This window comes from Zalophus californianus, chromosome 8, assembly GCF_009762305.2.
Source record: "Zalophus californianus isolate mZalCal1 chromosome 8, mZalCal1.pri.v2, whole genome shotgun sequence".
NCBI lineage: Eukaryota > Metazoa > Chordata > Mammalia > Carnivora > Otariidae > Zalophus > Zalophus californianus.
In genome coordinates this window covers 108,412,724-108,427,155 of record NC_045602.1, presented here as the reverse complement: position 1 = coordinate 108,427,155, position 14,432 = coordinate 108,412,724, and the positions used below count along the sequence as shown (strand labels likewise).

The 14,432-nt window shown below is 43.0% G+C and overlaps 1 protein-coding gene and 1 long non-coding RNA gene across 3 annotated transcripts; one reads left to right on the top strand and one right to left on the bottom strand.

The window, feature by feature from the left end:
- The first annotated feature begins 348 nt into the window (after positions 1–348).
- Positions 349–13,879, top strand: CHGB (chromogranin B). 2 transcript variants are annotated; one of them, XM_027624086.2, is made up of 5 exons: positions 349–563; positions 5,357–5,400; positions 5,912–6,005; positions 10,901–12,639; positions 13,483–13,879. In XM_027624086.2, the coding sequence occupies exons 1-5, from the start codon at positions 515–517 to the stop codon at positions 13,564–13,566; spliced, it is 2,010 nt and encodes a 669-aa protein (XP_027479887.2). In that variant the 5' UTR covers positions 349–514; the 3' UTR covers positions 13,567–13,879. The 2 variants fall into 2 exon arrangements, with proteins under 2 accessions (XP_027479887.2, XP_027479886.2); XM_027624085.2 differs by having other exon boundaries at positions 5,354–5,400.
- On the bottom strand, positions 604–8,392 carry LOC113938608. Its single transcript, XR_003524907.1, has 3 exons — positions 8,270–8,392; positions 3,684–3,777; positions 604–649 (listed from the first exon to the last, which is right to left on the bottom strand). It is a non-coding gene; the product is annotated as an uncharacterized LOC113938608 (long non-coding RNA).
- Positions 13,880–14,432: the final 553 nt, after the last annotated feature.

Genomic DNA, 14,432 nt, shown 5'->3' with positions numbered 1-14,432 from the left:
TCAACAAAACCGCACACAATACGCAACCTCCAACACACGTTTTCAGGTTTGGAGGTGGGGTGGAGTGAGATGAGGAACAAGCTTTGGGCAATCTAAGAGGGGCCTCCGTCTCTCCCCTAGCGTTAGATTTGCACTACCTTCCCTCACCCCTTCATTCCTACGTCCGCCTTACTGCCCACTCCTGCTCCAGACCCCAAGCACCCAGGAGACTGGACTCGCTTAAATTTCCTCCTACCTGCGCCGCGGCCCGGGGGCGGGGGTGGGGTGGGGAAGGGGGGGACTCGTGACGTCAGGGCTGAGCGAGGGGGCGCCGCCTCCTGGGTTCCCTCCCCTCCTGGCCCTGCGGCCCGGCTTGCCCTTTAAAAGAGCGGGGCCTGCGCCAACCGCGCCACACCGCGGGGACCTGGACACACAGCTGCTTTCCCGGAGCATCTTTATCTCGCCTTCTGCCCGCATCTCACTCACCTGTCCAGCCGCCATCCTCTTCTCCGTGCAGATTCGGCCGAGCGGAGCCATGCAGCCGGCGGTGTTTCTCGGCCTCCTAGGAGCGGCGGTGGTGGCCGGTGAGTGGGCTCGGCCGGCTGTTCAGCACCGCGGACAGCGCTGGCCTCGGTGCTCCTGGCCGCTGGGGAACCTTGGCTTGTAGATACTGGGGGAGAGGAAGGGTTGAGTGGAAGGTTTCTCCTTCTTGCTTGAGATTCTTAATTTCTGAAACTCCCTGCTTCATCGTCTGACTTGGAAAAAGCCAGAGGGCTTCCTAGCCCAACCAGAAGAGTCTCAGTCTTTTCATGTCTGAGTTTTCCTGTAGAGAAAAACGTGCCTGCGCCTCCAAGGAAACCCCACATTTTGTGCTCACTTCTAAAATGTCATGCTCTCTCTACCTATCTAGAGAGATGCTGCTAAAATCTTAATATGTAACTGGAATTAAGTATTCGTTTGGTTTTTTTAAAGCCAGAGAACTATGGAGACACAAGAGTACATGTATTATGATATTAGTTGGCACCTGCATAATTTCCTTTATTATCATTATTATTTAAACATGATGAGATGAAAATAAGTCTTATATGTATATAAGATATCATATCTTTTTCTTAACATGTTCCTCTATATGTGTGTCTTTACGTATATGTATGTAATTTTTTTTTGTATTTTATAGTTCCATTTCTGGGGAGAGGTAATTTCGTACCCAAATTCATCCATTTTTAAGTTATGAATGGAAACTGCAGTAGATATTTTGACTTTTGTACTCCAGGAAAATAACAATTATAAAACAACCACAAAGATATCCTTGAAGAAGTAAAAACAAAACAAAACAAACAAACAAAAAAACCAAACATCATTTTAGTCAATTTGGGAGAATGAAATTTTAAGTAGTAGATATTTAACAGTGTCTCTTTATGTGTGGAAGACTGTAGGATTAATCTTTCAAACTACTATGAATCTTGAAGAAATGGTCTCTGGAGATTTGGAAAAGTGTGTGTGTGTGTGTGTGTGTGTGTGTGTGTGTGTGTGTTGAAGTAAAATCACTAGACCATTAGGAAGTAAATATGATACCACCAGATTGAACTGGAGGTTTTGTTACTGTTTTAATAACCTCATAGGATATTGTTCTTATCTGAGATTGAGATTCCTAACTGGAATTGAGGTACTGCCAACCATGAATATCAAGTTTTCATTGACAGCAATTGCTGGATCCCAAATATAAAGATACAAAAAGAAAACCAATGGTAATTTATTTTATTGCAAGCTACCCACATTCAGAATTTTCTAACATTTTTTTAAAAGATCTTATTTATTTATTTGACAGAGAGAGACACAGCAGGAGAGGGAATACAAGCAGGGGGAGTGGGAGAGGGAGAAGCAGGCCTCCTGCGGAGCAGGGAGCCCGACTCAGGGCTCGATCCCAGGACCCTGGGATCATGACCTGAGCCGAAGGCAGACACTTAACGACTGAGCCACCCAGAGGCTCCCAGAATTTTCTAACATTCTTGTCACTCTTCTAAATTGCCCATAAATGTTCTTAATTTAAAAGAAAACTAAATGAATATTTAGAGTCTTTTCCAGTCAAAAATATTTTCAGAAAGAAACTGCTTAAAATGCTACATAGCTATGCTATACATTGTGCTTTAGACTACAAAACAGTGTCATTTGTGAGACTTATTTTACTATAGTGGTAAAATATTTATAGCTCCTTTATGCAAGAGAATATTTTAAGAAGGGTTCATATTTTAATATTGGCTAAATTAGAGACATTATTTTTTGAGACATTATAGTCTTTAAAAAATTATTAAGCTATAATTCACACACCATAAAATGCACACTAAGTGCATAATTTAGTATATTCACAGATTCTGTAATCATTATCAAATGTCAGAAGTTTTCCGTTACCCCAGAAAGAAACACCTATGCCTGTTAGCAGTCATTTCCCATTCCCACCCTCCACAAATGCCTGGAAATGAAACATGGTAGCCTTCAAGCAAAGTTTGCTATTTAGCAAAATCACAGGCTGAAGAAAACCTCAGGAAAACATCTGGTTCATTTCCTACCCTTAAAAGCTTCTGAAGGGAGATCCATACCTTTCTACAGTAGCTACTGGGCACTCTGAAAAATTAGTATGAGTGAAGTAGCTCTGTGATATCCATATTATACTGGGTAAAATAGTTTCTGCATTCAGATGAGTAAACTTTTTAAACTATAGCTGCATTTTTATTCTAGAATCAAATCTTAGTTTGATAGTCTTGTGATATATAATATTCTGGAAGTTTTTCTCAGGTTTATCATACAATATAATTTGAAGATTTTCTACCATCTGACTATTTCACTTTTATCATAATCTTTGGGTTTTCTTTGGTGCCTTCTGAATCTTAATTTATACAAAAATAAGTTAAGCTACTTTAGGGGAATCAACGTGTCTTTGGTTATTACTTTGCTGTCACAGATTCTATTGGAAGAAATACAGGGGAACTTCGGTGTCTCACTAAGATGCGTAATGCACTTTTATAAGGAGACCTCAGCTCCTTTCCATCAAAAACAGGTCTGAAGAGCGTCAGTCAGAGAAACAGGACTGTCCTGCAATAACAAACATGAGCTATAAATTGTTTAGAGTGATAAAGAAAATATTTCTTGGAACGCCTGGGTGGCTCAGTCGGTTAAGCATCTGCCTTCTGCTCAGGTCATGACCCCAGAGTCCTGGGATTGAGTCCCACATCAGGCTCCTCTCTTGCTCCTCTGTCTGCCACTTCCCCTGCTTGTGCTTGTGTGCTCTCTCTCTTTCTGACAAATAAATAAAAAAAAACTTTAAAAATTAAAAAAAAAAGAAATCTCCGCCCAGATCTGATAACTGTTAATAGTTAGGCAATGTCAGTAGTTAATAAAAGTACCTACTTTACATTTGTGGGGGGGGTAAGTTATTAGCAAGAAACTGCATTACAAAGGTTTTAGTAAAGCTAGATTTTAAAAAGGCACCTTCTAGCTTATTAGAGGAGTAATTCTCTCAGTTATTTCTTTCCACAGAATTTTACAGATTCAGGTGCAAAGAATAAGTGCCAGAGTGGGAATGTTTCCAAATAATAGCCATTTGGGGGATAAAATAATGGCCCAGCATACTGGACCCTGGGTGCCAAAGGCAGGCCATCTGGATCTTGTTTGAACTAAATTTCAGGAAGATCGTGGGGTCTTCTTACCTTGTTAACCACTTCTCAAACAGTTTACACATGATTTCATCATGCTGGATAGCTTTGGGCTTCTTGAAACAATTGAAGTAGATCCCAGGCCATGCTTTAAAAAGGAAAATTCAGTAAGGTGAATACATGAAATAGGTGTTTTATTTCAAGATTGAGCCCTATGATCTGTAATTGGTTAGAGGCAGGCAGTTAAGAAGGCTTGGAGAGCAAATATTTTGTGAGGAGAGGTCAGGTTGCTGGTTAAAAATAAACTGCATTTGAGTAGCTTTCATCTCTGATGTCTGAGAGTTTTGCTCTTGCTCCAGCTAGCTCTTCTCTTGCTCAGGGATCTAGAAGAATTTTCTGCACTGAGCTTCTTCAGCTATAATAGCAATTGTCTACTTCAGGGAATGCCAGGAGAACTGTGGAGATGGGCCTACATGTAAATGCTTTAGCTTCTCCAATGGAAAGGGCTTAGACAGAACAAAGTCAACGTGAAAGATGAAAGAATCAAAGCAGCTTTGAAAGAAAAAAATGGCTTTGGAAAATTAAAAGCACCTGAAACATCTCCTAAGAAGACAAAGGCATTTGAATTGCTGGTTTAAAACAAGCAGAGCCTCGTGAAATTTAATTTGAATAAATTAAAATTTATTCTTTTAAAATATCCTCATTAGCCAGCTGTTAAACACCATTTGTACATGATATTACAGACTTGATGCTGTACTAGTAGAATGAGATCACTCCCCTGCTCTTTACACATGGCTGCAGACAATGTGGGGAAAGGGAAATGCAACTCTGTTAGAGATGCGTAAGCAACCTTGTTCAGGCAAAGGACTGGGGGTAAAAATGAGGTTAAGTGATATAAGATAATCACAATCATGTCTTCAAAAATAAAGTGAGTTTTGGGAGGGATATTTTCTTGGGGACAGGAGTAGGTAGAGGGAATCACAAACCTTTACCCATTTTGGGTAGGCAGAAGAGTTGAGGAAGGTACCCTGGTTTCATTTAAACTAGGTTTTAAACTTTTTATTTACATTTAGAAAACTGCACAGATCATAGTATACAGCTTAATGAATTTTTCACTCATTGAGCACATCTGTGTAATCAGTACCCTGATCAAGAAACAACGTTGCGAGGGCACCTGGGTGGATCAGTTGGTTGAGGGTCCAACTCTTGGTTTTGGCTCAGGTCATGATCTCAGGGTCATAGGACCCAGCCACACTTTGGGCTCCATGCTTAGCGGGGAGTCTGCTTGAGATTCTCTCCCTCTCCTTCTGCCCCCCCCACTTGTTCCCTCTCTCGCTCTCAAATAAATAAATCTTAAAAAAAAAAAAAGAAAAAGAAACTGAACATTGCCAGTATCTCAGAAGCTGTCTTTGTGGTGTGGATTTGAATTACACTGCATATTAGACAGTATTCATTTCCAAATCACGTTTAAGACATTGCTAGGGACAACAGCTGTGTGTGTATGTGTGTGTGTGTGTGTGAGAGAGAGAGAGAGAGAGAGAGAGTGCACTGGGGCAATAATGGCTCCTGGACCAATCTTCTTCAACTATCTCCATTCTGCTCAGCTGTGACTTTGCCCCTCTTTCCATATAACGTGCAGGGGGTGGAGGTGATTTTGTGAGTTTGGGGTCACACAGCTCCCAAAAATCAACTAAAGTCTTCCCATTTATTTTTCTCCTTCAAAGCAGTCAGTTCTGTGCCAGTGGATAACAGGAACCACAATGAAGAAATGGTAAGTTGAATTGGAAGTCTAGAATCTAGACTTTTATCTAGGCTCTAGGTTCTCCCACTCCTTATCATATTAAACCAAACCGAACAAAAACAAATGACAGCAACAGGAAACCTACAACATAGTCTTACAAAGCTAGGTTTTCATCCCTAAGGGGACGGGGGCAGAGACGGGGGCACCCTCCTGCCCTGGGTGCTCATTTCCTTCCTGGACGTCTTTAGTGTCCCGGAGGACAGCTGTCATCACCATTTTCCTTTTCGAACCTACAAGAAATGGGTGTTTATTTCCCTTCTCTTATTTAATCTTGACCCAATGCTGTTTTGCATTGTTCTGTGGAGAAGCCTCTGAGATTTCACTATGGTCCTGTAAATCTGCATTTCTGCCCCAAGGATCCCACACCAGTATAGGCCACAGAGCCAAGCCTCTTGCTACAGCCGCTCTGGGTTGAGTTAGTCCCTCATCCCAGTGACACCAGCTTTTGCCAACGTGCTCTTGGGTTTCCCCCCACCCCCAGGTGACTCGCTGCATCATCGAGGTCCTCTCAAATGCCTTGTCGAAGTCCAACACTCCACCCATCACCCCAGAGTGTCGCCAGGTCCTGAAAAAGAGTAAGTGTCCCACACTGCAGGAGATCTTTGTCCCTCAAGTGATCCTTTCTCCCACTCCCTCCACTACACCTTCCACTTTACCTCCAAATGAAAGGGCGCAGGGGAGGGCATAATGTAATGGGAAGAGTGCAGACTAGACTAGGATCTGGGGAGATAGACGATAATGGCTTCTAGTCCCACTCTGCCACTTCATAGCTGTGTGGCCACGGGGAAGGACCTCTTGCCTTTCTGCGCTTGTTTTCTCAAAGTAAAACGAGGGAGTTGGACTCAATGACAGCCTTTGAGATAGCTATCAGTTCTTAAATTCCTTAGTTCCAGAGTTTGGATTTTTAGAACAGGCTTTCACTTGGGTGGAGGGAAGTGTGGGGAGTGCTCTTTTGTGATTAGGTTGCAGGAGTTAAGTGTTCTGGGAATGCTGGAAGATGAAAGGATAGGAGATCTTAAAATTACTCTTTGCCTTCTGCTCTTCTGACAGTGAGAAGTTAGAAGCTTGAAGGATGACTTGGAAACTTCTGGCCTCTTTACATGACAGATTATTCAGGCCATTGTATTTATTTATTAAAGATTTTATTTATTTACTTGACAGAGAGAGACACAGCGAGAGCAGGAACACATGCAGGGGGAGTGGGAGAGGGAGAAGCAGGCTTCTTGCCGAGCAGGGAGACCGATGCGGGGGCTCGATTCCCAGGACCCTGGGATCACGACCTGAGCCGGAGGCAGACGCTTAACAACAGAGCCCCCCAGGCGCCCCTGTTCAGGCCATTTTAATTTAGAGCTGATTAGAATGGGAGGTACTACCAAATGGTGGCGAACAGGAAGGGGGAAGGTACAAGAGGAGCAGCCGGTGAGTCAGAGCAGTGACCTTCTGAATCTAAAGTGGGATGTGTTCTCTATACAATCAACTTCTGTTGAAGATAAAATTTGAACAGAAATGCAAGCAATATCCACTGGGAGTTGACATTGAAAGATGAGTTTTTCCAAAAACTACGCCGTCTCTCTTATGCATGAAGTTAACCTGATTCAGTCAAATCCAAAAACCACTGTTCTCTTCAACAACTTCTCTGCTTTTAAAATTTTTAGTTAGGGGCGCCTGGGTGGCTCAGATGGTTGAGTGTCTGCCTTCGGCTCAGGTCATGATCCCGGGGTCCTGGGATCGAGTCCCGCATCGGGCTCCCTGCTCCTTGGGAGCCTGCTTCTCCCTCTGCTTCTCTCTCCCTCTGTCTCTCATGAATAAATAAATAAAATATTAAAAAATAAATAAATAAATAAAATTTTTAGTTAGGCTGGGAATAGTGGATTTTTTCCCATCACCTCCAAAATCTCCCATTGCAAGATAATACTCTCTTGCTATTGCCGCACATGAGCCCTCATGCATAAAATGGTAAAAACAAGTATTGGCAATTGACCAAAAGAGTAACCTGGCAGGACTCAATCCACCGTTGGGGGCTTCAGGGTAATCACAGATGTGGGGACCTGAGCCTCTACAGGCCCCATGAACAGTGGGAGGAAGCTTCCCTACCAATCCCAGCATACATATGTCTTTCTGAATTTCTCCCCAAACTTCTTTTCCAGCCATTACAGGGAATAAATACAGACAGAATGAGTCTTCAGGCAGAGACTAAAGGCAGCTCCTCTGGGCAAACCTGTCTCACTATCTCCCTTCCCCTTCCCTCGTTTACTGGATGGATGGAGAAGTGTGGGGTCTGCCATACTAGGTCATCAAAGAACTGTGATTGCTTAGGAAGACTGCTGATGTAGGGCTCTGCTTGCCTGCCAAGATCAGACTCAGCCTTTAGGTTGTGGCCATAGTGATTCTAGCTTCTGCTTAACACAGACTGTGCCTTGGGGTCTTTTGATGTCTGTTGAGAGAGACCCAGGGAAACTGGTTAAAATCAAACGACTCTTGTCTCTCAGGAAGGACCCTGGTGACACTCTACCCAGAGAACTATACAATGCTGAGATCAGGAGGGTTTAAGAGATCCTCCTGGTTGCAGACTCAGCAGCCAAGGCCCAGACAGACAGCATAGGGCATGAGGCAGGTAAGAAGTGACTCACAAACTGGAGGATATATGTCCCTTTGCGGGGGGGGGGGGCACATATTTCTCACTTCCAACCCTACTGGTGGAGAAATACAGACTTTGTTATCAGATTTGGATTTTTCAAAAGAAGTTAAAATTTGGATTTGTAAGCAACATCCCCTGGTATTTAAGTATTGCCTCAATTTGAAATGACTAAAAATGCTATTGAGGCCAACCAGAACTCACCTCTGGGTTACCACTTTGTGGCTTCTGCTCAATTCTAGTTTTCTCTCCTGCGGATGTGTCTTAAACTGATCAGAAGACTGGTGGAGCTTTTCAGCCAGCTGCATGGATGAAATCTCCCTCCTGCCCCTAGCCCATCTCCATTTCCACTCCCCATTCTGTGCAGTGTCTGTGGAGCAAGCACACACTTGTTGAGTGAATGAGCACTTAGGGGAATAGAGGAGAATCATTGTTTTATAGCTTGAAGAGACCTTAGGGAATACATAGCCCAGCTTCTTAATAGATAAAAGAATCTGTTTGTCCAGGTTAATCTGGTCATCCTTGCAACAGAGACTTAAGGATAGAAGGTACATTTCCCCCTTTTTTACTTGAAAGTAAGGATGAGCTTCACACCTTGGTTTATCAGATTGACAATGACTATGTGCTGCTAATCACAGTCCTCCTCTGATCTCACCTGCGGGGACTTAAAGCTAAATTTAGGAGGAAGTTCTAAGACTAAGGCACAAGCTGCTACAGGGAGCACAGACTTAACTGGGAAAAAATAAATATTCTGTTCCTGACCAGTAGGCAGTAGGAAAGGGGTGACACAGCCCCCACCCTGGAAAGCTGAGATCTTGTCTGATTAGGGCTATGTCAACTCACTCTCAGAATGATGGCAGTATCCCCCCAAAGCCTCCTTGCTCACCTGTGCCTACCTGGACGGCCCCACCTGCTTCAATACTGCACTGGCTCTTAAAAGACAAAATCATTGGAGAGGGACCAGCTCTCAGGTGTCTCGGTATGAAAGGTCAGAGACATTTCAGTTGATTCACAAAACATGACGATGTTATCATGCCAGGCTACACTTTAAGGAGAGAGGTACCGACCATCCACTATTTTATGGACATTTTTACAATGACCAATTTTTTTCATTTTGCAAATGTTCAGTTCAAAATGACTCATCAGTGCCATTCAGTAGAAATATATTGTGAACCACAAATATAACTTCAAATTTCTTAGTGGCCACATTAAAAAAGTAAAAAGAGAGAGGAGAAATTAATTTTAATAATATATTTTATTTTTATTCAGTGTATTTTATTCAATATATACTATTTACACATCCAATAGATTTATTTATGTATTTATTTATAAAGTTTATCTTTTTTTTTTTAAGTAATCTCTACATCCAATATGGGGCTTGAACTCACAACCCCAAGATCAAGAGTCGCGTGCTCCTCTGACTGAGCCAGTCACGTGCCCCCACACCCAAAATATTTATAATATATATTATCCATTACACCCAAAATATTTCAATATATAATCAATATAAGAAATTGAGATATTTTGCATTTTTTTTTTCATACAAAGTCTTCAAAATCTGGTGGGTATCTTAGACTTATAGCTCATCTCAGTTTGGACCAGCCACATTTCAAGTGGCTCCCACAACAGACAGTGCAGATCTGGACCCAGAGCTATGAGAGGCCTTGGCTTCAGGAATTCTGTCTGAACTCAGTGACGTAAGTTGAAATCCAAGCCCTTCCAGCTAACAATCAGACAATGCTAGCTGCATATCTCCTTTCATGAAATGCCCTTGAATTAAGGAGGATTTAGTAAAGGAGCTATTGACATTTGGAAAAGATAGGAGAGGACACATTCAATTAAAATATCAGTTATACCATTTACTGTTGACTAATGAAACACAAAAATAACTCAGTATACTGATCTTCATCTTCAACATCTGAGGATATGTTGGGCAGATGGGATCTGAGTGATGGAAGAAATGGTTCTTTCTACTGCTGGGCAGTTTTCTCAGGGAAGAAATATACACCCTTCTTATCACCGGTTACTAAGTTGTATTGCCACTTATTGCTACATTGAGTCTACACAGCTGACTGGATTAAAAAGGCTGATAAACTAATAATTTAAAATTTTAAATCCTCCTTTGAATCCTGATACTTCCCATTTTGGCTATTTAACTTTATTTAGCTGGATTCTAGTTAGAGGTATTTACATAATGCTAATTTTTTAATCCTTACTTAGAGCAAATGTGGAAAGAAGGGTCCCTAATTGTACCTCTCTGAGTCTCAATGTCTTTGCAAAAAGGGGAGATTGAATTAGATGAATTCTAAGGTTTCTTCTGGTTCTAAATTCCAGCATTTCACAAATCTCTATTTGGATTTTAATTTGATCATTAATAGTACCAATGAGAGGGGCATCTGGGTGGCTCTGTCGGTTAAGCATCTGCCTTCGGCTCAGGTCATGATCCCAGGGTCCTGGGATCGAGCCCCACTTCGGGCTCCCTGCTCAGCGGGGAGTCTGCTTCTTCCTCTCCCTTTGCCCCTCCCCCCTGCTGTGCGCTCTCTCATTCTCTCTCTCAAATAAATAAAATCTTTAAAAGAAAATAGTACCAATGAGAAATGCTGGCTGGGTGTTATGAAAAAAGTAAAAATAGAGTTTATTATTAGAGTTAAACACAGCCAAGGAGCTTTCATACCATTTTCTTTTAAAAGGAATCTGAGTATACTTTTTATTAACTTAAAAAATTATCCAAGTAATTTTTCGGGTCCTTTGGTTTTGTTGTATCACTGAGGCTGGTGTTTGTTGAACCCCAAGCAATACTGAAGTTACACTTATGCTTCTTTATTTCCATTATAGGTAGAAAAGAGGTCAAAGATGAAGAGAAAAGTGAAAATGAAAACACACGGTTTGAAGTAAGATTAAGAGACCCAGCTGATGCCTCAGAAGCCCACAGGCCTTCTGGTAGGGAGGAAGTCCCAGGAGAGGAGGACACCCAAGGCCCGACAGTGGCAGACACAGAGGGAGGGGGGCACAGCCGAGAAGGAGCAAGTGAACCCCAAGGAGACCTCTACTCCTCTGACAGCCAAGTCTCCAAAGAAGCAAAGACACGCCATTTTGAGAAAACTGAGGAAGAGGACAGGAAGGAAGAGGAGGGGGAGAAATATCAGAAAAGGGAGCGTGGGAGAGATGGCAGTGAAGAGAAAAACCTGGAAGAGCTAGAAGAGCCACAAAATGCCTTTCTCAACAAAAGAAACCAGGCTACAGCTAAGAAAAAAGAGGAGTTAAAGGCCAGATATGGTCTGCACTCTGCTGGGCCCCCCCAGGAGAAGACACACAGCCGGGAGAGGAGCAGCCAGGAGAGTGGAGAGGATATAAGAAGCCAGGAGAAACACGCTCAAGAGTCTAAAAGCCAAGTTGGGAGTCAGGAAGAATCTGAGGAAAGTGAGGAAGATGCTGACCGTGAGGTGGACAAACGACATTGGAAGCCAAGACACCACCATGGGAGGACCAGGCCTGACAGGTCCTCTCAAGAAGGGAAGCCTCCCTCTGAGGAAAGGGGACACCTCCGTGAGGAATCTGAGGAGTCAAATGTGGGCATGGTCGGTTTAGGGGAAAAGAGGGACCACCATACAGCCCACTATAGGGCTTCAGAGGAAGAACCCGAATATGGGGAAGAAGTGAGGAGTTACCAGGCTGTCCGGGCTCCCAAGGACCTGGAGCAGGGACGATATGGGGGCAGAGGAAGTGAGGAGTACAGGGCTCCGAGACCTCCCAGTGAGGAGAGCTGGGAGGAGGACAAGAGAAATCGCCCCAGCTCAGAGCTTGACAACACAGCACAGGGATATAATGAAGAAAGTGAGGAAGAGAGGGGCCATGAAGGGGGGTACCACCACAGAGCCAGGGGAGGGAAACCAGGTGCATATTCCATTCTAGACAACAAAGAAGAAAAACAGTTCTTGGGTGAAGGACACCACCGTGTCCAAGAAAGCCAGATGGACAAGGCAAGGAGGCACTCACAAGGCGAGTGGAAAGAGGACAGAAATTACCTCAACTATGGTGAGGAAAGGGGTGAGGAAGAAGCCCCAGGGAAGTGGCAGCAGCAGGAGGACCTGGAAGATGCTACAGAGAGCAGGGAGGAAGCCAGGCTTCAAGGCAAACAGTATGCTCCCCATTACACCACTGACAAGAGGAAGAGATTAGGGGAGCTGCTCAACCCATACTATGACCCTTCCCAGTGGAAGAGCAGCCATTTTGAGAGAAAAGACAACATGGATGACAATTTTCTTGAGGGGGAAGAGGAAAATGGGCTGACCTTGAATGAGAAGAATTTCTTCCCAGAATATAACTATGACTTGTGGGAGAAAAAGCCCCTCGAGGAGGATGTGAATTGGGGATATGAGAAGAGAAATCTCTCCCCCAAACTGGATCTGAAAAGGCAGTATGACCGAGTGGCTGAACTAGACCAGCTCCTTCACTACAGGAAGAAGTCAGCCGAATTTCCAGACTTCTATGACTCTGAGGAGCAGATGAGCCCACGCCATGCAGCAGAGAATGAAAAGGACAGGGCTGGCCAGGGAGTTCTGACAGAGGAAGAGGTAGAGTATGGGGCTTTTGTTGAAAATTAAGATGGTCAATGTTAATATCTTCAAGACTCTCTGAAAGTAATGTGGAGAAACTGGTGGGAATTAATTGCCATGAGGATGTACCCCCAGTAAGAGCATGGCGACAACCTCTGGGTTTCTGTTGTCCATAACCTTGCCCACTTACCCTACTGCAGTGCTTCTCAACCTCGGCTGTATGTTGGAATCACCTGGAGGGCTTGCGTAATTACTGACGTTTGGGATTCACCCCCAGGGATTCTGTCTATTTGGTGCTGGGTGCTACTTGGGCATCAGGAGTTTTCCAAGCTTCCATGTGGTTTCAGTGTTCAGCCAAGGCTGACAACCCCTCTTTTGGTGTCTTCTTGGTCATTTAACTTTTCATCACTATTTCCCAGGGTAAGAAGGAACAGATGATATAGAAATTAGTTGCTTTAATCGATCCTTATCAGCTACTGGACTATAAAAATTAGTTTACATCTCAGATAGTTAACATTATCAGAACTGTACCTGCCTAAACAATGATTTTTTTCCTGATATTGAATTATGTTGGTTGGTGTTTCTCAAACTGGAATGTGCGTCAGAATCTCAAGAGATTCCTAGCCTTCAGAGTTTCTGATTGAGTAGGTCCTGGGTGGGGCCCAAGAATCTGCATTTCTGGTAAGTTCCTTGGTGATGCTGATGCTTCTGGTCAGGGGACCACGCTTTGAGAACCACTGATGTAGGGTGTCTCATATGGCTTCTAACATATCAAAAATTCCCTCCTGTTCATACTCCCTCAAACCACAATAAAATTAATCGATCTGGGACCTCATGCCTCCACTTTTCTGTATTTTCTAGGAAAAGGAACTTGAGAACCTAGCTGCGATGGATCTGGAGCTACAGAAAATAGCTGAGAAGTTCAGTGGTAACCAAAGGGGCTGATGGCCGTCGGAGCAAAGGGCAGTTTTAAGGAGCAGCCCTCACATTATCTATTTTCCACCGCTTCACTGAAAGAGACCATTTATTTACCCAAAGCAGAAAGTAGAAGTTACTGTTCATTCAATGTTTGACACAATTGGAAATGCTTTAATTTTTGCCAGAATGCTATTGAAAATACGAATAGCATGACTTGTAGCATATCCTTTCTTGCAAAATAGAAATATTAACATGCTTGTGACAATGACTGTGCTGTCATCCTTGAAAAAAAATACGTTTGTCTTAGTTTGAAATAATAAAAGATTCATCTGAAACCAAAGTTTCATTTTCTTAGCTTCCTTTGGGCTAACAGTGAGGAGTGTGATTTTCAAATCCATTCTTTAAAGTAAATTTTTAAAAGCACTAGGATTTGTTGGTCTTTGGATGCAGAAGAGGGAAAATAAAAAAAGCAAAACTTTGAAGTAAAAGAACGTCCACGATATAAAGTGAAAGAGTACAGGAAAAGACATCTGTTCCCTCAGGGTAAAGAAAGATGATTAAATAGGCTTGAAGAAACGATTTCAAAAATGACCATAAGACATTTACTTTTTATTTTTTTATTTTAAAGATTTTATTTATTTATTTGAGAGAGAGAGAATGAGAGATAGAGAGCACAAGAGGGAAGAGGGTCAGAACGAGAAGCAGACTCCCCACTAAGCAGGGAGCCCGTCGCGGGACTCGATCCCGGGACTCCAGGATCCTGACCCAAGCCGAAGGCAGTCGACATTTACTTTTTAAATCCTATTATCTGGAAAGCTCTGGGAGTAGCCAGTCATGGGTCATTTTTCAGGGTAAAGGAGGAGAGAGCCTGAATAATGGGAAGAACTCTGGAC